We start from the raw sequence: 26625 nt of genomic DNA, 5'->3' as shown, positions 1-26625 counted from the left end.
GTCTCTCTCTCTCCCTCGTCGTGTCATGTCAACAAGCAGACCGAACGTGCGCGTAGTGCTCGCTCCTACAGTATTTGACTGTTCTCTCCCCTCCCGAATATTTTGTACAATATTCGTACGAATTTACTATTCTGGAAAAAGCTACTATTTGTGCTCATCCGAATACCGTATTCGTATTTGGACACACCCCTAGTAGGCAGTAGACTAGACCACCAGGCTGTGGACTGGTATGCTTATTAACATTGAGTTATAAAAAGATTCACATTGTTAGGGTCATGTAACATAACACCAACGACCGCACCGCCACTCGGTAGAGATGAGCATGTCAGGTGGGACAAGGACAGCAAACTCCGGGTGACGACGCTCAGCGGCTATTCTTAGCTCTTTTGTCCGGTCTGAGAGAAGAGTTGAGGCTGTACACCTCTCACCAACAGGGCCACAGAAGATCCGACGAGCCCAGCCACTAAAAGACGCTCCTGACCCGAAAAGATGTGGAAGATCAAACGTAAGTGCCGACCATTTTGCTGGCATGCTGCACTTTCTTACAGTAGACATGAAAACACCGAAGTCACTGGTGAGATTTCCCCATACTGGGGCGTACATTTCAGCAGCTGAATAACTTGACTGGAATTACACCTTGAGTTTCTAACTTAAATTTTTGTTTCAGATTACATTCCTAGAACAATCAACTATATTAGTATTACAATAAGAGTATTAATAGTTCATAATAATAAACATCATCATAATAATAATGTAATAATATAATGATTGTACTGCATTCCTGATGTTTAACCTCTCTTTTGCAGCCCCCATTGTGTTTCCTTTGGAGTCTAAATACAGACCCATTCTTGAGGTAATACTAGAGATCAAATAATCTCATCTACTTCAGTGGTTCAAACAGCCTGTCTGCCTTAAAGGGACGTGTGGTCGATGGTCTGAGCACACAGAGCACCAGCAGGGGCCCATCAGGCTGTGTGTATGAGACCCCCTGCAGCCTGGCCCTTCTGGGTGTTTTCAAACAGCCAAGGTCAGGGTCAGATAGTCGATTCTTAATTATGATTTAAGTCTGTGTCTGGACAGAAAAGTAATCCATACAAATTTAAAATGTGTTCTGGAGTCGCCACACGTAATTTTGTGGATCGACATTGAATTTCACAAATCTTGCTTTTGCAGTGCAGCTTTTGATGCACAGCCAACAATATTGTACAACAATTTTGCACTCTTTGCCTGTATAATGTTTCAACTTAATATATAAACTTAATAATTGGTAAAGTCTCAAAACCCTACCTTGTTGTATTCTAATCAAGATCAGCAGTATGGCTGACAAAAGTAATCTAAATATTTAACCCGTTGAATAGTACTAGGGGGTTTTACAAGGGTAATGTGATTGATCAAGGAATCAGAAATTTTCTATCTCTAGAAATACAGTATTCCTACACCTTCCTCTGGTAGTCATGAAAGAGGTATGCTCAGAAGAAAATGTCACCCATCTGTCTTGAAAATAGAGGTTAAACATGTAAAACCATGTCTGCACAGGCCCATTCAGGATAGGCGTAAAACGTTTTTCAAATAAAAACACGTATCAGTCAATCAACCACTTCCTTTCCCCTCTTTGACCAATTCCTGTGCACGCAGAGCATGGTCCCCACAGACCCTATGTCCCTCTTCAACCTGAAGAGAGGTTCCCCCAAGGAAGAGTTCCCCAATCTGAGGGGAAACTACACCTGCATGGGTCGCCTCCTGACGCTGAAGCTGTACGCCCGCCAGTTCCACCGCGCCACCGAGAGCGGCGTCATCTTTGATGATGTCATACGCCCGGGTCTTGAAAAACCAGGTGATGTTGGTCTATAAGAACATTGTTGCTGAATGTCTGTGTACTGAGAGACAGGTGATGTCAGTCTATAATAACATAGTTGCCCAATGCATGTACTGAGACAGGTGATGTCAGTCTATAAGAACAGTGTTGCTGAATGCCTGTACTGAGACAGGTGATGTCAGTCTATAAGAACAGTGTTGCTGAATGCCTGTACTGAGACAGGTGATGTCAGTCTATAAGAACAGTGTTGCTGAATGCCTGTACTGAGATAGGTGATGTCAGTCTATAAGAACAGTGTTGCTGAATGCCTGTACTGAGACAGGTGATGTCAGTCTATAAGAACAGTGTTGCTGAATGCCTGTACTGAGAGACAAAGCATGGTGCAGGTCCCAGCAGTCACCGTGGCACCAGCAGTATCCCAAAATCCAGACCATACCGGGCCAATCAGGGACTGCGTTTTAAAGGAGTAGTAAAGGGAAAATGCATTTTTAGCCCTGTTTTAAGGTTACTTATGATCATATACAATGGTTCAGATCAAAACGTTGACAAAGCTAGCATTTTCGAGAAAGTTGATAATTGCTCTACCACCGTTTTGGTCATACAATGGATGTGGATGGGCATCTTGAAAAATCATTCAAAAACATGTTAAATCCTCGATTTCAAAGACAAGAAGCTCACCGAGGGTGTAGTTGGTGTCAGTTGGTGTTCTGACATCAAATTTGCCACAAAGTATGAATCCTGTAGGGTTTTATTGATCATTTTATGAAATCCATTGACTTGTATTGAAGCGACCGTTGTAGATGTGTAGATCAATCTGCAGAGGGGATTCAGGAAGCGTAACTACTTACGGTAGCTATTGTTATTGTTTATGTTACTAGGCTACCTAGTTTGCGGAAGTTTACACACGTATGTGCTGCGACTAAATAGTTCTATGCTAAATATTTAGTCAGCTCCTGATTGGTTCGTGTCCCTGCCGCTTGCTAAACAAACATTGCGGCTCCCGAAGCAACGAGTGGTAACTTTAACGTTAGAAGAATAAACACAGCTATAAGTGCAGTTATTGCAGAAATAGACTTAATCACAACACTTAAACAAGAACAAGAGTATGCACTAGCGGAGTTTCTCGGTGGAAAATACGTTTTTGCCATTCTTCCGACTGGATTTGGCAAAAGTTTGCTGAATGCTGATTGGCTGAAGGTGTTTGTCTGTCAAGGCAAGTACCCCCTCCCACATAATTGCTCTCTATGGGGCGAAGGCCAGTCCGATATTGCGGAGCGAAGCAGTGAACTCGCTAGATCGGGATGGTCATATCAGGCTACTACACTACGCCCTGCCTACTTGAATGATTACCAAGTCAGATACAGTATGTTGGACAAGAGCATGTATGCTCAGTTAGTTTAGCAGAGTGCACACCTGGGCCAGAAGAGGAGCCCTCACAAACCATTATTAGGACCCTGCCTTTGAGATCCTCGTCTCCCAGCGTGGACAATGAATCTGGACTGGAGGGAGCTGTGCAAATGACACCCGCTCACCTTCAGACTCGTCCAGATTCAAGTCGATCGCCTGGGGATACGGATGAGTGTTCAGTGATCAGGGCGGGAGTGATCAGGAGGAGGCCAGACCACAGACACCCACGACTGATCCCTGTCCAAGTCAGAGAGCTACAGGTCAGCTTTAGAGCAATTAAGACGAGACAACCAGGAGCTGCGGGACCAGATCGCGAGGTTGTTGGATATACAGCAGAGAAGACTTACAGCCATACCTATCCACTTCCACATGCAGCCATTCCAGTGTCAGTCTCCAAGCCCCACTCTGCATCTCCATTGGAGGCGGAGCCCCATCCAGCCCAAGCCCCACACCTATGCATGCGTCCTATGACTCTCCTACACATTTCAGAAGGTACCAGGCCCCTGAAGCAGTTTATCAACATCAGGATCACCAACCAAGAAGAGCTGATGTCCTAAATATACTACCGCTTAATATTCAGCTTTTTCCCAAAAAAGATTTACAATAGAAGTCTATGGGCAGACCTTGAAATCCTCTTCAGCTTTGAAACCTATCTCCTCCTTCATTTTTTGGGCTAGAAACCCCATTCAAAGTTTAAAATGTTCAGGACCAGGTCAAATCAGCCCCTGAGTAGGTTAGACACACGGTCTTCGCCAGTGGGTGCATGGAGATTGCCCGGTCCATAGTAGTTCTAGCAGTAGTTGTTAGATACAGCTGCAGCAGCTAGCCCACCTCACATTTTCTCCAGGAAATGTACTTTCTAGTTGATTAGTATAACTTCAATAAATATTATTAATTTTGATCCCGTCCTAGCATCATCACATTATCTTAGGTCACTTGATAAAGGTTATCTGCTTCCCTGTCCCGACCAGGGATGTGCCCCATATACGAGTTGATTTAATGTATTAAATCCATTTTCCTTCATATTTGTGATAACCGCGGTATAATCATAAATTATACCAAGTAATAGTCAGAGTTATCCTCCAACACAGTGGCCATACCCTCAATACCTACGCAGTGCTTGATGATGGGTCTGAACGTATAATACTGCTGCCAGCTGCTGCCAAGGCCCTTGGTCTCCAGAGGAAGGCTGAAGACCTGGTGCTACGCACCATCAGGCAAGACATCAAAAGGCTAAATGGAGCCACCGTCTCCTTCACCATCACATCTGCCTCTCATCCCTACAAAGGCTATAAGATTAAGAATGCTTTCACTGCAGAACACCTTAGTTTGTCAGATCACTCCTACCCAGTAGAAGCCCTACAGCGCAGATATAGACACCTGAGAAACCTACCCCTGCACCCATTCAAGAAAGCATGGCCCCTGCTCCTCATCGGCACAGATAATCCTCACCTCATCACACCAATTGAGCCTGTTCGTCTTGGGCCACCAGGGGCCCCCTCAGCTGTGAAGACCCGACTAGGGTGGACTCTCCAAGAACCAGCCACCTTCGACAATCAAACCAGCAAGCCGCAGCAGTGCCTCTTCACATCTGCGAGTTCTCCTACGACTGACCTCTTCAAGCATGTGGAGATGCTGTGGCAGATGGATAGGCTGCCTCATCAAAATGAGAAACTGGTAACATGCTCGAGGCAAGATCAAAGGGCCATCAGTCTGCTCCAAACTAAAACCAAAAGAGTCACTGTGCAGGGCATAGAGAGATACACCACACCTCTCCTGCGTAAGACCGACATGCCGTGCCTGCAGGCCCCCAAGGAGGCAGTAATGGGCCAACTGAGAGGTACAGAGAAACGGATGGAGAAGGATCCTCTGAGAGCGGCAGCATACAAAGAGGAAATCAATAAACTGGAGGTTGCAGGTTATGTCCTCAAGCTTAGCCCAGATGAGGTGAGGAGAGGTGAAGAGTCCTGGTTCATCCCTCACCACAGTGGTTCTCAAAGTGGGGGTAGCGAGATATCGCGGTGGGTCACGAGACGATTTCCAGAATGTTTGAAATACAATTAAAATAAGAATTTTTTTACTTTTTTTTTTTACCCATAATTGTTAAGAAAGGTAAAACACGTTTTTTATTTGTTAAGTTATATGCCTACAATGCAGATACAAAATATCAAATATTAATTTATATAGCCTAATCAACCAACCGATTTTCTTCCCATTCACCCCACCCAAACACACACAAACAAGTGACTGGCGTTATACTTAGCAATAAATAAAAACATAATCATCTTAAACCATAGCCTACCAAAATCTAAATGAAACGTTGGTTGATGCCAACCACAGCAGAGAGGCAAGTTCCTCCGGCAGGAAGCCCATCGACCGCTGGCAACGTTACGGGAGGGCACAAGAGAGTTACAGGAGGAGACAGCCATGCAGGTAGTGCTAACCATAGACATTATAAAGAACTAGACTGGCCACGCCCCCTTTGGACTCGTCCGACGAGACCGGCATGTTATGCAGGGCATCATTTGGAACATGTTACTGTTGGGCTTCAGAGCTGCTAGTAATTTTGTTTGGTAAGTGACTAGTGACTCTTATTATATTTGAGTATCAGCCTAAATACAGTTAGACTAGCCTTTTAAGGTTTTATGAATACTCAGGCGTTTGCGGGAAGAGAATGGTAGCCTAATATGTATGGAGGGTGATTTGTGCCAAAATTAAATACAATACACACATTGAAATACAATACACGATATTGAAATACAATACACATGTAACATGAATACAATACAAAAATGCTTTGTATTTCAAAATCGGTCAGGAATATTTGTGCCAAAATAAAAACAATACAACCGTATTGTATTTCGAGAGGTGTGCAAAACCTCATGTCAAAAAAGCAATAGCAATACCCTGTGTATTGTATTTCGAGAGGTGTGCCAAAACCTCATGTTGAAATAGCAATAGCAATACGCTGGTAGCCACGTGATGGTGTGATGGTGGGAGTCGCATGAAAGCAGGGGGGTATTCCTGAAAGCGGGTTCAGTGCAAATCCTGAGTTCACTAAGCCTCAAATAAGGGAAAGCCTGGGTTTTCCGTTCCAACAGACTGTCTCCCCGTCTCTAGCGCATTACTTTGTGAAGTTTTAAATGCATGCATGTTTCACCGGGAGAGGATTTTAAGACTGCGATGGGATGTCCTATCATTCCCCGAGGATTATCTAATAACCTTACCGTTTTCCACAAACTCCAGTATGTAGGCTATCTAGCCTACTAAATAACATTTTCCGGCCTGAAATCGCTATTATTAGACTACACAATTCACATTGTGGCCGTGCTCTTACATCAGAGCCAATTATGTGGGCTGCCCTGCGTTTCTTTTAATGTGAGTTAAAAAAAAATAGCCTACTAACATTGGAGATGCAATAGCTACACATTGGGAAAGCTACTGTGTGTAGAGCCATAACTAAGGAAAGTGTCCCTTGCTCTGGACACAACCTCTGACCATGAAGGAGGAATTCCACAGAATAGCAGGTGACTATGTTATGAGCATTCAGCTGAAGTTATTGACGATATTTTACATAATGTTCTGGTAATGCTGCAACTTCATTGTGCCTACTGTACCTGTAGTCTAGTACTGTAGTACTGTAATGAGTGAACAGGAAGTCGTTCCACAGCATTCATGTGCAGGTCATCGGTGCAGGTAGCCTACATTGACTAGCTACCGTCTGAAAATTGCAAACACTATTCATTCATATACTGTATACAATATAGCCTACCTGAGCACACTTTCAGTCGTCTTAAACTAATTAAAACATATCTGCGGTCTTCAATGAGTGAAAATTGTCTCAAATCTGGCAATGCGTTTTATTGAGAGAAAAATGATTAAGAGGGTGGACTTCAGCAATGTAGGCCTAATTGAGACATTTGCGAGGATGAAGAAAAGAAGAAAACAGTTCAGATAGTCTACACATTCCAAGAATATATTTTTTTGTCATTTTCATATGTTAAACTTTTTTTTGAGTAGCCTACATTGGATTATTAGGCTTATAGCCTTTACCATGACATGTTGCCTCTGAGCGAATTGAGTGAAAATACCGTATAGACTATTGAGCCTAGTGATTTGTCTTACATTAGTATGGCTATACTATTTGTTGTGGAGTTCTAGCACATACTAGGCCTACTGGTGACTACGTACTGTAACTGCAGTTGATGCCTGGAAGTGCTGTGTCATGTTTAGTCTGGTCTCGTCCTTATAATAAAGAACACGTCTTTTGTTATCCCCGGTCCTCATTCTTATGTAGAAATAAGTTTATATAGCTCCAGTATATCACAGCTATATGTTTAAGATGGTACAAATTAAGATAAATTCAATAGGCTATTTTAATGAATATATTATTAGAAACATATTTTTGATTGACAGACAGGCTACAGTAGAGGCCCCCCATGGGAATAAAAGTGAATACGCCCCTGCATGTACATAATCCATCCAGACCGCTATCTGTACCACTTACCGTACCACACTTTATAGCGGATGTCTTGCTACAATCCTGAATGGGTCCATGTTGTCCATGTTTTGGCACACCTCTCGAAATACAATACACAGCGTATTGCTATTGCTTTTTCGACATGAGGTTTTGCACACCACTCGAAATACAATACGGTTGTATTGTTTTTATTTTGGCACAAATATTCCTGACCGATATTGAAATACAAAGCATTTTTGTATTGTATTTATTATGAAGTGTATTGTATTTCAATATCGTGTATTGTATTTCAATGTGCGTATTGTATTTCATATTGGCACATATATATGGGGGTGATTCATGCCAAAATGAAATACAATACACACCTTGAAATACAATACACACTTTGAAATACAATACACACCTCGGAATACAATACGGTTGTATTGTTTTTATTTTGGCACAAATATTCCTGACCGACATTGAAATACAAAGCATTTTTGTGATGTATTCATGTTACATGTGTATTGTATTTCAATATCGTGTATTGTATTTCAATGTGTGTATTGTATTTAATTTTGGCACGAATCACCCTCCATTAAATATGGGTATTGTTATGGTAATTATTTACTTATCTCACAATTAAATTGCATAGCTAACTGGTTAGGATAACAGACTAGTCTAGATGCCCTAAGATAACATTACACGGATAACGTAATTTATTTCACTCACATCGACTATTAACACAGTTTTATATAATGTAGTATCTTGTTTTATGCGGGTATATAGAGATAGTCCCTCATATAGCTAATTGACAAACTTGTATTTTGCGGCTTAACAGAATTTGTTCATATTTAGGTAAAATGCACAGTTGGATTTAATTAGATTATTTGGATTAGATTTTGGTATTCAAATGTCAAAGGTCAAGGTCAAACAAAAGGCACTTTTGAAAGCTAACACTAGCTAGCTAACGCTAACAATAAAGCTAGCGCTAGCTAGCTAATGCTAATGCTAGCTAATTCTAACATTAGCATTAGCGTTAGCATTAGCGTTAGCGTTAGCATTAGCGTTCGCTAGCATTAGCTAGCATTAGCATTAGCGTTCGCTAGCGTTAGTTAGCATTAGCATTAGCGTTAGCTATTCTAGCTGTAATGCTAGCTAGCATTAGTGTTAGCTAGTGTTACAGCTAGAATACCAGCAACCTAGTGTACACAAGCACCATCCACATCAACACAGGGGCCCTCTCTCAAGACCAAATGAATGTTAACTGCAACTTGCATTGTTGGGCGGAGGCATTTATCTGCTACGTGGTTTTTCTAGTTGATACTGATGCTAGTGAGAATCAGGGTTCCCATGGTCATCAAGACGTTATAGAAAAATCATGGAAAAGTTGTAATTTTTATTGGTAAAAATGAGTGGGAACCCTGGAGAATACACCAGATACAGAGTAGACATTAACAGTATACTGGCGGGGGAGGGGGGAGGCTGCATCTATAATCTCTTGGCAAGTCACAATAAAAATAAAAATAAATCACAATATAAATATACAAGCATTCCAGCTAATCCCAGTGATAGGAAATGCCACTTATGCACAATTACAGGGACTTTCTCCCAGATGATCTAACATCTACCATTTAAAATATACACAGTGAATCTGTGGGATCATTGACGTCATATAGTGGGATGCCCTGCACAAGATGGCTGCCACGTCGGACACGAGTCCATTGGAATTCTACAGCACAATGGCCAGTCTAGTTCTTTATAATGTCTATGGTGCTAATATGGGCCTATCCATCAGAAGTCGGACCAGCCTAGTGGAAGGGGCTACGATACGTTAATACCCACTCTGAGGCGACAACATCACAAAAACTGTCAATGTATAAAACAATGATAACAATTTAGCTTACATTGTAGCTCAAAGTGTCCTCTAAACAATTCCGGTTTTCATATCTAGCGGCGTTGTGTCGGTTTTAAACTGGGTTTCTAATTTTGACGATAGCGCTGCAATTTGGAATCCTGGAGTGGGGCTCCGTTACCTCCCATTCCGCCAACTCCTATGTACAGTAACGTTGGTACACTAATATGGAATTCACAATGACGAGGCATCATAGTGATGGTTTGTGGTCGTTTTTATATAACTAAATATGCACATAACAAGCTTAAAATATGAAGGTAGACTCTCTATGATAAGTAGGCCTAATTGTAGGAGAGTCGGTTACTTTTCCGTTGCAGTTTCAAATGTTGCAACAAAAGCCCAGAAATCAGTCTTGTCACTGCGTTTGGGCGTCCCTCTCCAGTGCAGGCGTTAAAATCACATAATAAGCTACCTCGTTCAAGTCTCGAAAATATCACGAGGAATATATCCAGTATGGATTAACATGCGTCGTTGTCAACAAAGTACAACGTCCCCAAAAATTAAACTCAGACTGGGTGCTCCAAGCATAGTGCCCACCCATCTCATTAGGTATGTTTAACCTGTACTGAATTACATTAGCTACGAGCTAATTAATATTATGATTGTTAGGCTATTCATGTTCTTTTTTTGTAGTCATTAAGCATGTGTATGCATATGTGTTCAGATATATGCCCAGTCATCCGCACTGGTACTAATCCATTCCAGTCCATTTACCATATAATCACATACATTAAAGGACAATGCTCGTTTTTGACAACCTGGACCTTATTTACGACATATTATAAGACGTTTGACTCACAGAGATCACTTTGATGTAGTTCGGAGGCATGTAGAAGAAATGTAAAATCCAGCGCGAGCCAGTATATCCATGTAATGGCGGTGGTGGGGGCATATCCATGACATCTGTCACCAAGCCTCATGTTGACATCTAGTGCACTCTAGCGCCACCAGCGTGTCAAAGTTGGAGTTGCGTTTATGCCAGTAACTTTTGAACTGTATGTCCAATCTTCAAAATTATGGTAGCAATGGATTCCCTGGCTCATGCTGAGTTCAAAACACATTGCAGAATGAAAGGAACACTTTTTGTCTTCTGCACAATTTCACCAGTGTCAGAGTGGTGAAAGGCGCATTTTGGAAAAAGTCACACATTTTCTAAACTGCCATCCCTCTTCCAATTCTCACAGCTCATACACATTTTATATATCAAAACGTTCACACGACTCTTGGGATTCATAAAATCAAAAAAGCTAAGCTCTTCGATGTATATTTTTCACTCTGTGACAGTTCGAATAATGACCCCCCCCCCCCTCCATTGAAATCAATGGAGCCACACTCTAGAAAATCTCTCTTCGCTCTAGAATCTCTAACTGTTTCTAACTCTTCACCTCTCCTACACTTCTGAAGACCGAAGGACATATTATACATGGAAATGTTCACGTGATTGTCTGGATTCTGAAGAAGTAAATAGTTGAGCTATGCTATGTATACTTTTCGCTGTGTGCCAATTTAAACAACGACACCCCCCCCTCTCACTCTACCAAGAGGAAGCAACCCTACCAGGTGACATTAATTAAGTGCTCAGGACTCACTCTACCAAGAGGAAGCAAAAGCTGACATTATCCACTCAAATCTGCGAATTGCGTTCCTAAGATCCGTCGTGGAACAGCGGGTAGCGCATCAGTCTCGCAAGCAGCGAGTTCAGGGTTCGATTCCGGTTCATCCAAAATGCCTTCTTATAGTTATTGTAATTATGCTGCTGTGGAAGTCAATGGCAGACAACAGAATCGTTGTCGGTCGCTGCTGCCAGTTCAAAGTTGTGAAATTTGGCTCACAGACCAGGGACTCTTGTGCCTATTGTTCAGAGTAAGTAATATGTGTGACTTTCGAAATTCTCGGAACCATCCTTGACCCTTGTCAAACATGTCGCCACGTCAGTCTAGCCTTGTACTTGCACCATTATGTTTCTACCTTTTCTTATTATCATCCTTTTTTTTTTTTTTTCTTTATTATACTCTTCTGCCATTGGAGTCTATGGCAGCCCATAGAACCGTATGGTAGAAAGTTATGAAATTTGGCACACTGATTCGGTACAGTCCCATGACCCCTCTCACCAAGACCCATGTCCTCAGCTCCTACACTCTAGCGCCACCAACATGTCAAAGTTGCCAATGCATTTATGCACGCCACTTTTGAACCGTAAGTCCAATTTTCAAAATAAAGGTGCTATATGATTCCTTGGCTCAAGCCGAGTTAAACAAACCCTATTACGTCTTGCATACTATATTGAATTGTCTGCCATTTTGGATTTAGTGAAAAACACTTAAAATGCTACTCCTCCTACAGATTTTCACTAATCTGCAAAACAAAATAATACACATTATCTGGAGACCAATGTCTACAAAGGATTGATTTGAATTGTTGATATTCCAATGCGTTTGCTTGTGACAGCCAATTAATTTTTGGCGACAAAGCCACCAACGGCTGAAATGCCTTGTGGACTAGGGCAATTCTCCTTTGCAAGATCAGGCATAGCACAGTGGATAGGGAGTCGGCCTTGCAAGCAGCAGGTGCAGAGTTCGAATCCCGTTCAACCACATGTCAGATTTTCCTCCAATCTGCATGAAACGTGATAGGCCTACACAATATGTAGACTAATCCTAGTCTACAAAGGTTCAATATGTTTTTTTCCAATGCGTTCGCTTGTGACAGCCAATTGCATTTGGCGACCATGCCGCTAAACAGGAGTTGTATCAGAAATGCTTTAATAGCATTTAATTCAGGGCCCTTGCACCCTCTGGCCTTTCCAGCTGACATTAATTAAGTGCTCAGGACTCAGGCTCAAGTGTGAAGGGGTGGAAGGGTGGTTTGCGCACTCAGATTGGGATTCAGCTAATGTATCAAAACCACATTTGGCACACTGGTTATGGATCCCCTGTCATCAAGTCACATGTTGACAGCTTGAGAATTAGATACCATTCATGTCGTTTTAATCTAATATATTTTTATACACTTGCCTTTTTATATAATAGCCTTGTTCTATTAAAGCTGTAAATGGAATGCATGCATTCTGCAATCATACACACTATCTCAAACAGAAATACCATTAAAGTTATTAAAGTCGAAATTCCTTTATAAACACAGAAATAACTGTACTTAAACATGACTGTTACAACAGCAACTATATCACACATACATCAATTATACATAGCCTACAGTATAATATCTCTACCCAAGGCCTTCTACAGAAATGCACACTTTTAAAAATGGGCCTCCATAACCTTAAATGAGTAGATGGCTGCCTCTGCTGCTTAGGGGCCTTTGCAAAAGAGGCCTTTCTATGAGGCCTGTAGTGTTGTGGGTGGGCTTTGGCAAGCCCTGCAACTGGTTGATGGAGTTTGTGGCTGGTGATGGTTGATGAGCATCAGCAATAGCAATAATAATAATAATATTTTATTTGTAAATACACTTTACATTGAACACATTGAACAAACAAAGTGCTACAGGACAAAACATAAAAAAGCTACAGCAGCTAATGTAAAAAAAAAAAACTATGACAAGACAGGCTACACAGGGCTAGAACTAACACAAACAATCTGACACAATCTAACAAAAATCTTTCATAAAAAAAGGTGGGTTTTTAGGCCTTTTTAAAAAGCATCCAGAATCTGTGGCGCCCTCAGATGGTCAGGGATAGCATGGGAGCGGCGGAGCAGAAGGCCCGTCTCCCATTTGGAGCTTGGTCCTCGGGGGCTGGAGGAGGTTGGCCTGTCCTACTGCTGGTGAAACTGAATGAAATTCAACAAGCCCCACTACTGGTATGTGCCACACAAGATCAATGCTTCTTTATGACCGGTAAGCTCAGAAAAATTTAAAACAGACTAATTTGGTGATCAATTCAATTCAAACAACTTTATTAGTCCCACTAGGGGCAATTTATTTAGAGCAGCTTGTTGCACAAAAATCATAAAAACAAATGTTATACTAATGTTACTGTTGGCTGTGTCGTAAACACTTGGAGACAGCTGGCTGTAAGCGACAAGCAGGCAGACTGGAAAAGATGAGCTACCTGCAACAGTGGTCTCTCTAAGAACCTGTTACAGACATGTACAGGGAAGTAATAAGACAAAAGACCAATGCATCTGCACCTTCACACCAGATAAGAATAATTAAAAACAGATTTATTTGTTGATCGACTCACTGTTTTCTGGAGACAGCTAGCTGTGAACAACAGGTAGACTGGAACATGTGAGCGGTGTGAGTGTGAGTGGTTGTGCCAAGAACCTGTTACAGACATGTATAGAAAAATAATGAGACAAAATGAATGCTTCTTCACAACAGGTAAGCTCAGAATAATTTAAAATAAATGCATTTGTTAATCAACTAATTCACTGTCACCTGGAAACAGCCACGGCTTCTAGTTCTACTTTAACTTATCAATTACCCCCATAATAGGTCTACCTGAGGACTTCTACATAAATACCCACTTTGGGAAATTAACTGCCCTCCACAACCCCAAGATAGTATAATTGCCTTTGTTGCAAAATAGGCCTTTCCATGAGACCTGTAGTGTTGGTGTGGATAGGCTTCGGCAAACCTGGCTGATAGTCCCTATAGGAGGTGATGGCTGATGAACCTGAGAAGACAAGAAATCTTTTATTTTCTTTAGCATTTTGAGATTGTCTCTCATTGGAAAGTGCATTATAAATATTATGATGAATATTATAGTTATTTACCAGCTATGAAGAACCAGAGTAGGGGGACGAATGGTAATACACTCCACAGCATTTCTCTCTCTCTTTCGTGTCTTTGAAGCTGGTTGGTTATATGACAGTTTCGCATGTCTTTACACAGTCCTTTGCATTTTTATTGAACACTGTGAGGGTCATTGCTGATTTTTCAGATGAGGTTCCATGCCTTTTTGCTGTTTCTTGCCATATCAGTTGTCTCCAGTAGGGTTTGCCATTTCTGCTGGCGGTGTTCTGATAGGGAGGTCATGAGTCTCTCACCTACTTCGATGGTGCTGTCAGCAAAGGGATCAGATTCGTAGAGCTGTTGGTATTGCTCATATAGTTTGCTATTGCTGCTTGGAGCATCGAGGCCGGCGATGTATTGGGTGCGGCAGCCTCTTGGGATGTTCTTCCGGGCTGCCTGGTGTACTAGTTTGGTGAAGATTTCGTAGTTCTTGGGGTCCGCTGGGAGGTTGCCAATCTTCCCTTCAAGGTCTTCTTGGAAACCAGGCCAGTTTGCTTTCCCAAAGTTGAATCTTCTCCGGAAAGGAATTGTGGCTGGGGTTACTGCGGCATTGACTGTAAGGCCAATGGGGCGGTGTTGGGTTTTTGGCAGTGGCTCCAGTACCAGCTTCTTGCTCAGTCCAGAGATGCTATGGCTGACAAACGCAATATCAGGGTTGTAGCCGGCTTTCCATCGCCCACAGCATTGTAAGGTCTCCTCTACATTCAGGGAAGCAGGAGCAGGGTCGACTACCTTTGTAATAGTTCATTTCAAATCTGTAAGGTAATTAGAGGAGACATGTCCTTCTACAAAAAGTGTACATGCTTTAACATACAGTAGGTGAAGCAAACCAACATAATGCATGTTTAACAAGAATAACATCACTTATAATATATAGTATATATTATAATATAATATATAACTTATAATATATCATATATAGCATGTGTATGTTAGAAAAATAAACACTGTTAAACTATATACTCACAATGTGTTTTGTTGTAGTTCGTTTCACACAGCCAACAGTAACATTTGTATAATGAAAAAAAAACTAGATAAACCAGCAAATTCAACAGAAATGAAAAAGAATAAAAAAACAGAATTGTGTAGTGTTATTAAATGAAATATGAATTAAATTAAACCTGCTACGGGGAGCCGTCCAGTCTTATGTTCCTCCCCCCCCCCCCTGCTTTGCGGACGGAATAGGTTAGAACAAACTTTGAACATTCACAGTAGGTATACTTTACCATTTAATGGTGAATATCTTTAATTGTGAGAGATATTAACAAAGTGATATAAGTACCGTGCTATGAAAACTATAATGCTGTAAGTCTGCGCAACAATAACATTGACAAGATTACATTGTGCAATATAGGGCACTCAGAATATAATAAGTATACTTTAATATTCAATGGTGATTATAAAAAATATTACACAAATGAAATAAGTATCGCTTCATGAAAACTGTAGTATGTCTGAACAACTTCAACAATAACATCGTCTGTGCCTTTAATGTACACATGGTCTATGAGAGTACCTTTTTCAGTTGTAGCTGTTTGTACATGTTGAGTATATCCATGGTGTTCCATTACCTGTAAAATTGTACATGATCCAAAGACATCTTCATTAAAGTCTGCCATTATGATTTTCTTCCCTGGATGCTTCTCAAGTTCACAGATTACCTTTAAGAGTTGTTGCCGAAACATGTCAATTTTATAAGAACTAGGCCTGTACAAAACAGCAGCAGTCAAATTTACATGAGGTATTGCAAAATACAACCATTCCAAATTGGATCTTTCTGGAATCACGGTGTTCATGTCAATGGTGTCTGAATAATACAAACCAACTCCACCTCTTTCTTGATGTTTCAATTCTGCAAAAAGTGGCTGAGTGTCGTCATAACAGTTTGCCCTTGGGTTGTGGTTGAAGCAAAATCCTGGAAGTTGTGGTACTTCTTCAGTGTCTACGTTGAGCCATGTCTCTGTTAAGCAAATACAATCAGCTTGCATTAGGGTTTTATGGGCATGAATGTCTTGAATGTGGGCTTTTAGACTTTGTACATTGTGAAGTGCTAGTGTGCAGGTATGGTTAACATTAGAGAAAACAGACTTTTCAAATGAAAACCGAGGCAAGTTTTTCAGGGCCAAGTCTATTTTGTTATTGCAATATATGGTTGACTCTTTGAAGTCTTCAATTATCAATCCAGTGAGAGTTTTCACACGAGTCAAAGCAACGTATGCTTGCCCTGCAGTAAAGATCTTCTTGAGTGATACAACAGCTTTTTCAACAGTAAGACCTTGAACCTTGTGTACTGTGCATGCCCATGCAAGTCTCAGTGGAAATTGACGGCGTACTCCACCAGCATATGTGACTTGATCCTCTTCCACTTTGATTAGAGTTAAATGTTCAGAAAACCTCTGATGTGTTTTTGATCTCTGAATCTTGCCAACATTTGGGTTATCAAACTCCACATGAATAGCTGTAGGGAAATCATCCTGTTGTTGACCTTTACTGATGTGCACAACTCTACCAAACGCTCCATTGACAAGGCCATCAGACACATCAATGTTTTTCTTCAACATCACTCTTGCTCCAATACCCAAAGAAACACAATTTGATAAACATGAATTAAACACTTTGCTGTGAAAACCAACCATCTGTTCCATTCTTCCAGTTTTGGGATTTCTGATAAAATCTTGAGCATGTATACTGATTGCGTCTGGGCAGGTCTTTTGCAGCCTCTTAATGTTATAGTCATCAACTTCTCCATTAGTAGCAAATATGTGGATGTGGTCAGGTTCTTCACCAGTTTCACACCGTTTCAACATCAGAAGATCATTGGCGCTTAGGGGTTCTTTCTTTTTACGAACTCTGTCGGTTCAGCATCTCAGCAAATGTTGCATCTTGTTGTCTAACAACTTTAGTTAGTTCAACAACTTCAAAGTTGCTTTCCCACAGATTGACTCCTTTGTTATCGGCAAAAAGAGGAGTACCTTTTACAGCTGGTAACTGATAGAAATCGCCCACAGCAACAATGCAAACTTTTCCAAAGGGGGAATAATCACCAGTCTGCTTGATCTGACGTAGTCTACCATGAATGTAGGCCAGAAGGCGGTGGTCAACCATGGACACTTCATCAATGATGAGAATTTGCAAACTGCTCATTTTAGTCCGTAAAGAATGAACCTTCTCATCACCTAGAGGTTGATATGGCAATCTGATATTAGCACCAATGGAGAATGTGTTGTGAATTGTTGCAGCACCAATGTTAAATGCAGCCACACCTGTAGACGCTGTTAAGAGTACAGTGACATCATCAGGGTTTTCAGCAAGCGGAGACAACAGTCGGGAGGCTTCATAATGTATTGCTTTGATCAAATGGCTTTTCCCTGTACCAGCACCACCAGTAACAAATAGGCGAAATGGTTCTGGATTTTGTCCAAGCTGCTTCTGCAAACACCACTTACGGACACTATAGAATATTGCCGACTGCTCTTCATTTAATGAGCGCAGTAAATGCAGTGCATCCTGTCTGGGCATTGACACATGATTTGTTTCAAGAGTGCATGCGGTTTCTGGATTTGCAGTAAGGTCTGGAATAAGTTGCTCATGATCATCCTCATCAGGCATAACTGTCTTTCATCAGTTCCAAACAATGAAGACGTTCTCTTTCTGTTTCAGGACATATTTGAGCCCAGGCATCTTCTAAATCAATGTCCTGTTCAAGCAATTCTTTAGCTTTGTCTATTTCGTCACTTTCTCTTTCAAAAAGAGATTTATTAACATCAACAATTGACTTCACTGTTTGGAGATCATTGACACATTTCACTGCGCCATTCTCATAGAAATGCTCAAATGTATCAAAGTGGGCTGGCTTGAGCTGATGGTCATCATAATATGGCAAAAACAGTTGTAGCAAGGAATGAAAGTACTGCTCTGGGTTTCTTGTTGGAGAAAATCTGGGATACCTTACAACAGCAGGTTCAGTTCGAGTCCTTTTTTGGATAAAACCACAGTCGTTGTCTAGTTTTATGACACATTCTGAAGACTCTTTCTTTGGTGACACCTGTGACCTTGAGAGTACTCTGTATTCAGAACAAAAACTGGCAAGGCATAGAATTTCGAATTGCTCCGTCTTGGGTCTGTTCTTATATCTCTCAACCACATTGGTCATCCACAAACTGCTGTCATCATGAGACCTTTTATGTTCAGCTTTACCTTGGAGTAGGTGCAAAGGCAAACTCATTCTTACAGGGTTTTCTCCAATGGGAATAAACTGTACTTGACGAGAGCATTCCTTCAAGTGCATGTGTGTTAACCGATACACTGCTTCTTGAGCTGAAACTTCTCTGTTGTGCAGGTATATGCTTCCAAGCTTTTTAAATGCTCCTTTTGCATCAAGGTTCCCATTCATGGCCTCATTCTGTGCACGTTGCAACAACAATCCCATTTCTTGTTCAGATTTTGTGATATATGTCAGTATATAAACCACTACTGAAAAAGCATCCGTCACATATTGGATATCCATATTGCCTTGCCATGCATGCAGTCAGTCTCTGTTATACTGATTTACCCAAATGTCTTTTGGATTTCGTTTAAGGACAACGCTTTTCTTTTTGGAACATGTATTATATGCTCTTTCAAACAATCCTTGATCTATCCCAAGAGATTCAAAAAATGCCTCAGTCGAATCAAAATTCATGTCAGGGATCTTCAATGCACTTTTGACTTTCTTCATAATTGCACTTGCATTTTTAGTTTTGTCTTTGCCATTCAAGTCATCCGAGTTGCCTCCTCTTGTGATAAAAGTACGGCTCGATGGTGGTCGTGGGAAATTAAATCGACAGACTGTTTTTCTTACGGCATGTTTTGGAATGTCTTGTACTGTGCTTTTGCACGCTGTTCACAGTCTCATAAAGCTCTGCGTCAGTTTGAGGTGGAGTCTCACAAGTAATGTATGTGTCTATGAAATGTGTTACTTCGGCATCCTCTTCTTTATCAATCTTAGGAGCGTTTTCAATCCAAAAAAGACAGTGTACATGAGGAGATCCACGCTGTTGAAATTCAATCCGATAAAAGTAATCCTTGACCTTCCCTATGGGCTGAGCTTGAGACATGATTACATTACGCAAAAAAGAATGCCATCTGTGATCAAACATTCTTGCTGCCGTGACAGGATTACGGCGTAGAAGTCCACATTTTTCAGACCAATCAAGGTTATCCACATCAATTTGTTGTCCTTCTAGTCTTGCCATAGTGTTCAGCATTTCAGGCCATCTCAAGTCAGCAGAGCTAAAAGATGCAAAGAAAGTGGGTATGGACAGTTGTCGTATCATGGCAAACAAATCTTTCTGTGCTGACATCCAGTATGGAGGTGTCCCACGAATTCCTCGTAAAAACTTGTATCCTTCATTAGTGTGTAATATTTTACGAGGAGACTCAGAGTTTAACAACATGTCTGGTGTTATTTCTTTCAAAGAACTATTGCCACCACCTTTGCGTAATGCAATGGAAACACAACACACAACTTGATACACCTCTGAAATGTATTGTGCATAAAATATAAAGTCTGTGTTTCGTGCAAAACGACCATCTGCATTGAGTAGGCGTGTATTCAGGTATCGTGCCAGAGTTATTTTTACCTCTCTCTTATCATGGAAGGTAGGTCCGCCAGTTGGATACAAAACAGGGAAAGATTTTGCTTCATTGGTTATATCTGACAGCAACCTAACTGGACTGTTGCCTTCACCAGGTGCCACATTGACTATTGTTGATAATTATTTTCTTAATATACTTGGATTAAGAATAAGAGCACGCGAGTGGTCGATTCAGTCTGGGTAAAACAAAGACAGAGCTTTATTCTCAATACGTTTGCAAGCGGTCTCTCACAACAGGAAATGGATTCCAGCAGAGAGCCCCGTCCAATAGAGGCGGAGCCCTTTTAAAGGAACAGTGTCGTGACATAATGTTTGACCAGCTGCTCTGGCAGGCACATATGGCAGTGAGAAGTTAACTAAGGTGTGATTCCCACAAACATTGTAAAATAATTAAACAGAGGAAACAGGAACATCAATAGAATAAGATAAACAGAAACCTATCTTGGCGTGAACACATGGTGATGAGTTGAAATTCTTTAACAATTCCCCAATCTTGTGGGTAAAACATCCACAACAATAATAAATGAAAGAATCAACCATGTGGAATCAAATTATAAAATATCATCATAAGCAAGGTAAAAAGATAACATGATACTAATCTAATACAAATTTCATATATTCATGAGTGGAAAAAAAAAAACCTCTTTCTTTTGAGAGGAAAAAAAACTTAACTTCAAGTTTCAAAACAATTCAAAATCCTTATTTCCAATGGCACAGACTTGACTAAGTTCTTGAGTTGAATGAAGGTCTAATTCAACTTCTCCTTTGAACATTAATGCAGTAATGGGTATCTCTGTAACAGTATTCAAACACTTTCCAATACACTTAAGAACAATGCCAATAATAATAATAATCAAAATAATAATCATAAAAATGATACCTAGAGATCTGAGAATATTTCCAGAACTTGAAAAAGCATTATCAAAAATTCCCCAAGCATTAAACCCATGGACAGTCTTTAAAGTCTGAATACCTTTCATGTTTGATTCATGGAACTCTGTTAATGTGGCATTTGGATCTGAGATGAACGAACAACATTCTGACCCTACAATCGCGCATGTTCCTCCTTTACTAGCAAGAATTATATCTAAGGCAAACCTATTCTGTAGCACAACTTTCTTCATTTCATTCACTTCCTTAGCTAAGGCTGAAATTACTCTGTCCGATGCATTCAAGTGATCCGCCAAGACAGCGGAGAGAGTCATGAGTTCAGTTTGGGTGTTATACATGCCATAGTTAGGGAAAAATACACCAAAAATAAACTGAAAGGGCGATATAGCACGACGATGTCTATAATTGGATTGATGATGAATTACCTGCATTTCAGCGTGATCCACCTTCCTAATCATGGGGATTAAATGAGCAAGATAGCATCTTCCTACACTGTTGCTATTTAGGTTTGAATAAGCTGTATCGCCACAGACTAGAAATACCCCTTTTGGAAGGCCTATCGCTGAACCTGGATACAAGAATTCGTAGATAGGAGCAACGCAGGAGCTAGTGCCTAGATCATTAATTTGTGTCCTAATTTGTGTGTTGTATCTGAAAAGATCAATACAGGCTGTAACCTGTTGAAGAGGTACTACTTTGAATTGGTCGACTTGATTTTGATGTTCCATTTCTTGAGGATGCAATTTTGTTTGTGCTTTAATGATACAATCGATAATTTGACATTTTAATCCAGAAATGGTAATTGAATTTCGCCAATTAACTGTAGTAGATACAGCTGTGCAAGCTAACCTAGTACTCGGTGCATGATTGTCTATTTGGACTAATATAACTTGAATTTTGTGAACCAATCCCTGTCCAGCTATTTCAGAAAAGTGTGTAACCTTGAACAGAATAAGGCGGGAGAAATTAGAAGGTCTATGATTCTCATTAACCTCTAGTGTCAATTTGCTTAGAATAACCTCTTCAATCCCTGTATAGGAGTTACCTAGTCTATCTAATCCTACATGAAAATGACAAGCAGAGGATTGTCCAGGAGCAGAGAAAACATGAGTAGCTAAACCCTGCCAGTCATAGTGTGACCATTCTGCTTGGGTTAAAGGAATTGGATAGAATATGGGCGCAGCAGTACTAAGAGGTACATTTTGACAAATCCAACAGTTAGCGTAGTTCATTCTATGTGCAAAGTCTCTGACTACACTAATAGCTTCATTAGGATGCTTCTTTTCCTGTCCAATTGACTTAGCTGATTTGGTTAGGTGCATAGAGCAGTTAAACACAGTACCTCGAGGATAATCTGGAACAGATCTACAAATGTCAACTCCATAATTCTTTGTTCTTGATACTCGCATAACATCTTTAGCTAAAACACACCAATAAGGAGAATCTTTCTCTACATTAACTTCAGTCACAGTTACAATAGTAGAACCTGGGAATCGTTTGTTACTTTCAAATCTCACATAAGCAGTATGCAGCATCTTCCATCCATCTTCGTCTACCGTATAGACCCAACAGTCAAGTGGAGTGCAACGCTCAACGGGACAAACGAATACTGGAGTGTGTTCTTGTCTTTTCCTTCGTTCAATGGTTTCAGTTTCAGGAGAGAACTGGTCCGAGTTCTCTTTCAAGGGGGGTGCGAGTAGGTGTGTGAGGGGGAGTGTGGTTGGATTATGATTGGGCGTTGCTGGGGCAGGGGTCAAAGTTGTCATCATGACAGCAATGAGGAAAAGATAGGGTGTGTTATCCTTGGTCTGATTCCTCAGATGAGGAGACCAGAGAGTGAGCTTTCGCCCTGGTGGTGACACCGGGTAATGCATCTTGGTTGTTGGAATCTTTTGGCCGGCTGGCCTCCTCTTGGTTTGGAACCAGCCTGCAGTGGGTGGCGTGTACCCAAGACGTCCTCTCAGCTACTTTGATGGCCGTCTGGGTTGTCAGCAAGATCTGGTACGGGCCCAGCCAACGAGCACTATTCCACGCCTTCCGTTTCAGGTCCCGGATCACCACCCATTGGCCTGGCTGGAGGTGATGCAAGAAACCCTCTCTGGCATCCGGGATGGTCGCCTTCACTCTGTTGAAGAGATCTTTTAGTATGTTGTTGAGTGCCAGACAATACTGTACCATGTCCTGTTCACAGGACATCAGAGTCAGCTTGTTCTGGGGAAAAGGTTTGTTAAACATTCTCATAGGTCTACCAGAAATGATTTCATAGGGGGAGAGCCCCGTAGTTTGGTGGGGACGGCCCCTCATGAACATCAAAGCTAAAGGTAAAATTTTCATCCATGACAGATTTGTCTCTGCCATCAGTTTGGTGAGCTTAACCTTCAATGTCTGGTTAGCTCTTTCTACAATCCCGGCTGATGCAGCATGGTAACTGCAGTGCGTTCGGAGGTCAATTTGCAAACTCTTACAAATCTCATTAATCACATTATTCACAAAATGGCTTCCTCTATCAGAGGAAAGTTTCAAAGGCAATCCCCATCTGGGGATTATCTCTCGGAGGAGACTCCTGGCCACAGCGATTGCTGAGGCATGCCTGCAAGGGAAAACTTCAGTCCACTTAGAAAAAACATCAGTTAAGACAAGGCAATATTTATACCCTTCGCATGGTGTAAGTTCAATAAAATCCATCATCACATGTTCCCACGGAGACTCTGGTCTCGGGTGAGCTGACATTTTCATTTTGATACCTTTCCCAATGTTGTTTTGCATACAGATGATGCATTTGGCACAACTCTGCTCTGCAAACACAGTGAACCCTGGCGTATACCAATACCTTTGCACATCATCCACAACTCCTAATTTTGAAATATGATCAGGACCATGCGCTAGTTTGAACGCATACTGGAAACAAGAACGAGGTAAGACTGGTTTGTTATTAGGTCCTAGCCATAACCTGCTTTCATCATTGAATGTGCATTTGGTTTTCCACTTCTTCTTCTCATCAGGAGGAGCAGATTCCTGTAGGTCTGCAATGTCGTTCAGAGACATGGGAGGAGAGACCTGTGAATCCACAGATGAGAGAGAGAGCATAGACAACACAGGAGCGCAAGAGGAGAGTGCCGCCGCTTTAGCAGCTGAGTCAGCAGCCGTATTACCTATGGACACAGGATCCAAGGTTCTAGCATGAGCTTTACATTTGCATACTGCTAAACTGGATGGCAACAACATTGCTTGCAATAAATGGTTAATCAAAGTATTATGAGCAATGGGTTTACCACTTGAGGTAAGGAACCCACGATTCCTCCATAGCATCGCAAAATCATGGACTGTGCTAAACGCATATGCACTGTCAGTGTGGATAGTAGCAGACTTACCCTTGGCTAAAATACATGCCCTGGTGAGCGCAAATAATTCAGCAGCCTGTGCAGAGAGATGGTTAGGAAGTCTGGCTGATTCCAGCACTGTAACAGCAGTAGTAACCGCATAGGCAACAACAGGCTCACCAGCTTGTGATCGCTGGGCAGAACCATCCACAAAGAGTTCAAAATCAGGGTTAGACAAAGGAACATCAGTGAGGTCAGGGCGTGGCTTACTGACTAAGTCAATAACAGCCACACAATCATGTGGATCTCCGTCATCTGGTGTTGGCAACAGTGTCGCTGGATTCAGGACAGTACATCTCTGGAGAGTAACATTAGACATGGTTAGTAACACATTCTGATAGTGTAACAGTCTCGCTGGATGCAGGTGTGAGGTCTTTGCCTGTAAAAGTAAAGCAGAAACAGCATGTGGAACATTCACGATTAGTGGTCGCATGGCTACCACGTCGACACATCCCAATACTGCTTCAGTGGCCGCCGCCACTGATCTAAGACATGGGATTAACCCTCTAACTACACTATCAAGCCTTTTAGAGTAGTATGCTACCGGTCTGTACCGGTCCCCATGCTTTTGGGTTAAAACGGCGGACATATAACCATCCTTTTCATTTGTGAAAAGGTGGAAAGGCTTTTCATAGTCAGGGAGACCTAAACAAGGGGCTGTAGACAGCCTCTGTTTAAGGGCCGTTAGAGTCAGTCGTGCTTCGTCAGTCCAGGTGATTCGGTCAGAGGGAGAAAGGTTGCGTCCGTGGGCCAGATCGGACAAGGGTTGTGTGAGCTCAGCGAAATCCGGGACCCAGGCCCGGCAATAGTTTGCAGTTCCTAACAGAGACATCATTTGTTTTTTGGTTGTAGGCATGGGCAGAGCAAGGATAGCCTCCACACGGCTGCTACCTAAAGATTTTCCATTTTTAGAAATAACGTGACCTAGGTATGTAACCTGTTCACGCACCAGCTGGATTTTGTGTTTGGAAACCTTATGGCCATTCTCTGCTAAATAAAACAACAATGCGTTTGTGTCTTTGACACATGACTCCTTGTCTGAGCTAGCAACAAGCAAATCATCCATATACTGGACAATGATGCTATTCTGTGGTGGAATAAATCCTTCTAAGCTGCGCGCGAGCTCTGCATTGTAGATAGAAGGACTATCAACAAATCCTTGAGGCATAACATTCCACACATATGTTTTGTTCTTGAACTGGAAAGCAAACCAATATCTGCTATCAGGGTGTACAGGTACAGAAAAAAATGCATTACTGAGATCAATAACACTAAAGAAAGTAGCTGATGAAGGAATGGAGGCAAGGAGGGTTACAGGATTAGGACAAAGAGGAGTCCTAGCAATGACAGCTTCATTAACACAACGCAAATCTTGAACAAAACGCCATTCTCCTGAGGCTTTGCGCACAGGGAGGATTGGAGAATTGACAGGAGAGCTGTCAACCTCAGAAATGGCTCCACGCTCTAACAAAGATGCATGTACCTCTGCAATACCTTCTATAGCCTCTAGAGGGAGCGGGTACTGAGCGCGCTTCGGTCGGAATGAACCTTTAGGGGTAACCACAACCGGATTCACGTTTCGAATTTTCCCTATATCAAATTTGTCCTTTGCCCATAATGAATTTGGAAGTCCTTGTAACACAGATAAATCTTCAGATAAGTCATCAGATTGTGTCTGGAAGAAACATGATCCTTGGATTCCCCTAGTGACTGGAATAGCCCAGGTGTAAGGAAATGCTCTTACCCCCGTCTTGGGGGAATACCTCATTTGATGAGGATTTCCGACCCAGTCCGTTATTGTCATTATGTCCATCAGCCACGCATCAGCATCCCTCCTATTAACAAACTCAGAAACAGCAAGAGACACATGAGGCACAGAATGACCATCATACAGCTGTTTCTGTGTACCGTTAAGGTTGACAGAAAGAACTGCATGATCCGGTCCAACATACAACACATTACACATCAATGTCTCATCCACTTGAGGCAACATCCAAGTGTCCTCAAACCCATGGTCTTGGCTTAAAAAAGATGTTGATGCGGTACAGAGCAAGTTATCATGAGGGCTGAGCGGAGCATCGTAGCTATAACATGTCCGTACTTTTGAAAACAACTTTTCCAAATGTTGTGATGTATGAGTGTTACAATCAACATACCAATTATAAGACCAATCGGTAGGCGCGTCGGTGTACATGGTTGTCACCTCCGGAGGTGTCATTGTTGATGATCTGAGTATGGTGACACCTTCTGAGGAGCAGGTCATCTGGAAACCTAGCTTACATAACAAGTCTCGCCCACAAAGATTCACTGGACAACATTCACTCAAAATGAACTGGTGTGTTAGCTGACAATCATCTACTTCCACTTTC

At 41.6% G+C, this 26625-nt stretch overlaps 1 protein-coding gene across 1 annotated transcript in view; it reads left to right on the top strand.

Moving 5' to 3' along the window:
• Nucleotides 1–1454: 1454 nt before the first annotated feature.
• LOC311311618 (creatine kinase M-type) overlaps nucleotides 1455–26625 on the top strand; it is a gene marked incomplete at both ends in the record, with an annotated part of 323030 nt that continues 297859 nt past the window's right edge. The window contains 2 exons of the mRNA XM_084441368.1: nucleotides 1455–1463; nucleotides 1636–1834. Coding sequence (XP_084297494.1) covers nucleotides 1455–1463; nucleotides 1636–1834 — 208 coding nt within the window. The remainder of the gene's footprint in view (nucleotides 1464–1635; nucleotides 1835–26625) is intronic.

This window comes from Borostomias antarcticus, assembly GCF_949987555.1.
Source record: "Borostomias antarcticus genome assembly, chromosome: 7".
NCBI classification, from domain to species: domain Eukaryota; kingdom Metazoa; phylum Chordata; class Actinopteri; order Stomiiformes; family Stomiidae; genus Borostomias; species Borostomias antarcticus.
The sequence above is the reverse complement of the archived record's forward strand: the minus strand, read 5'-3'. Positions and strand labels throughout refer to the sequence as shown.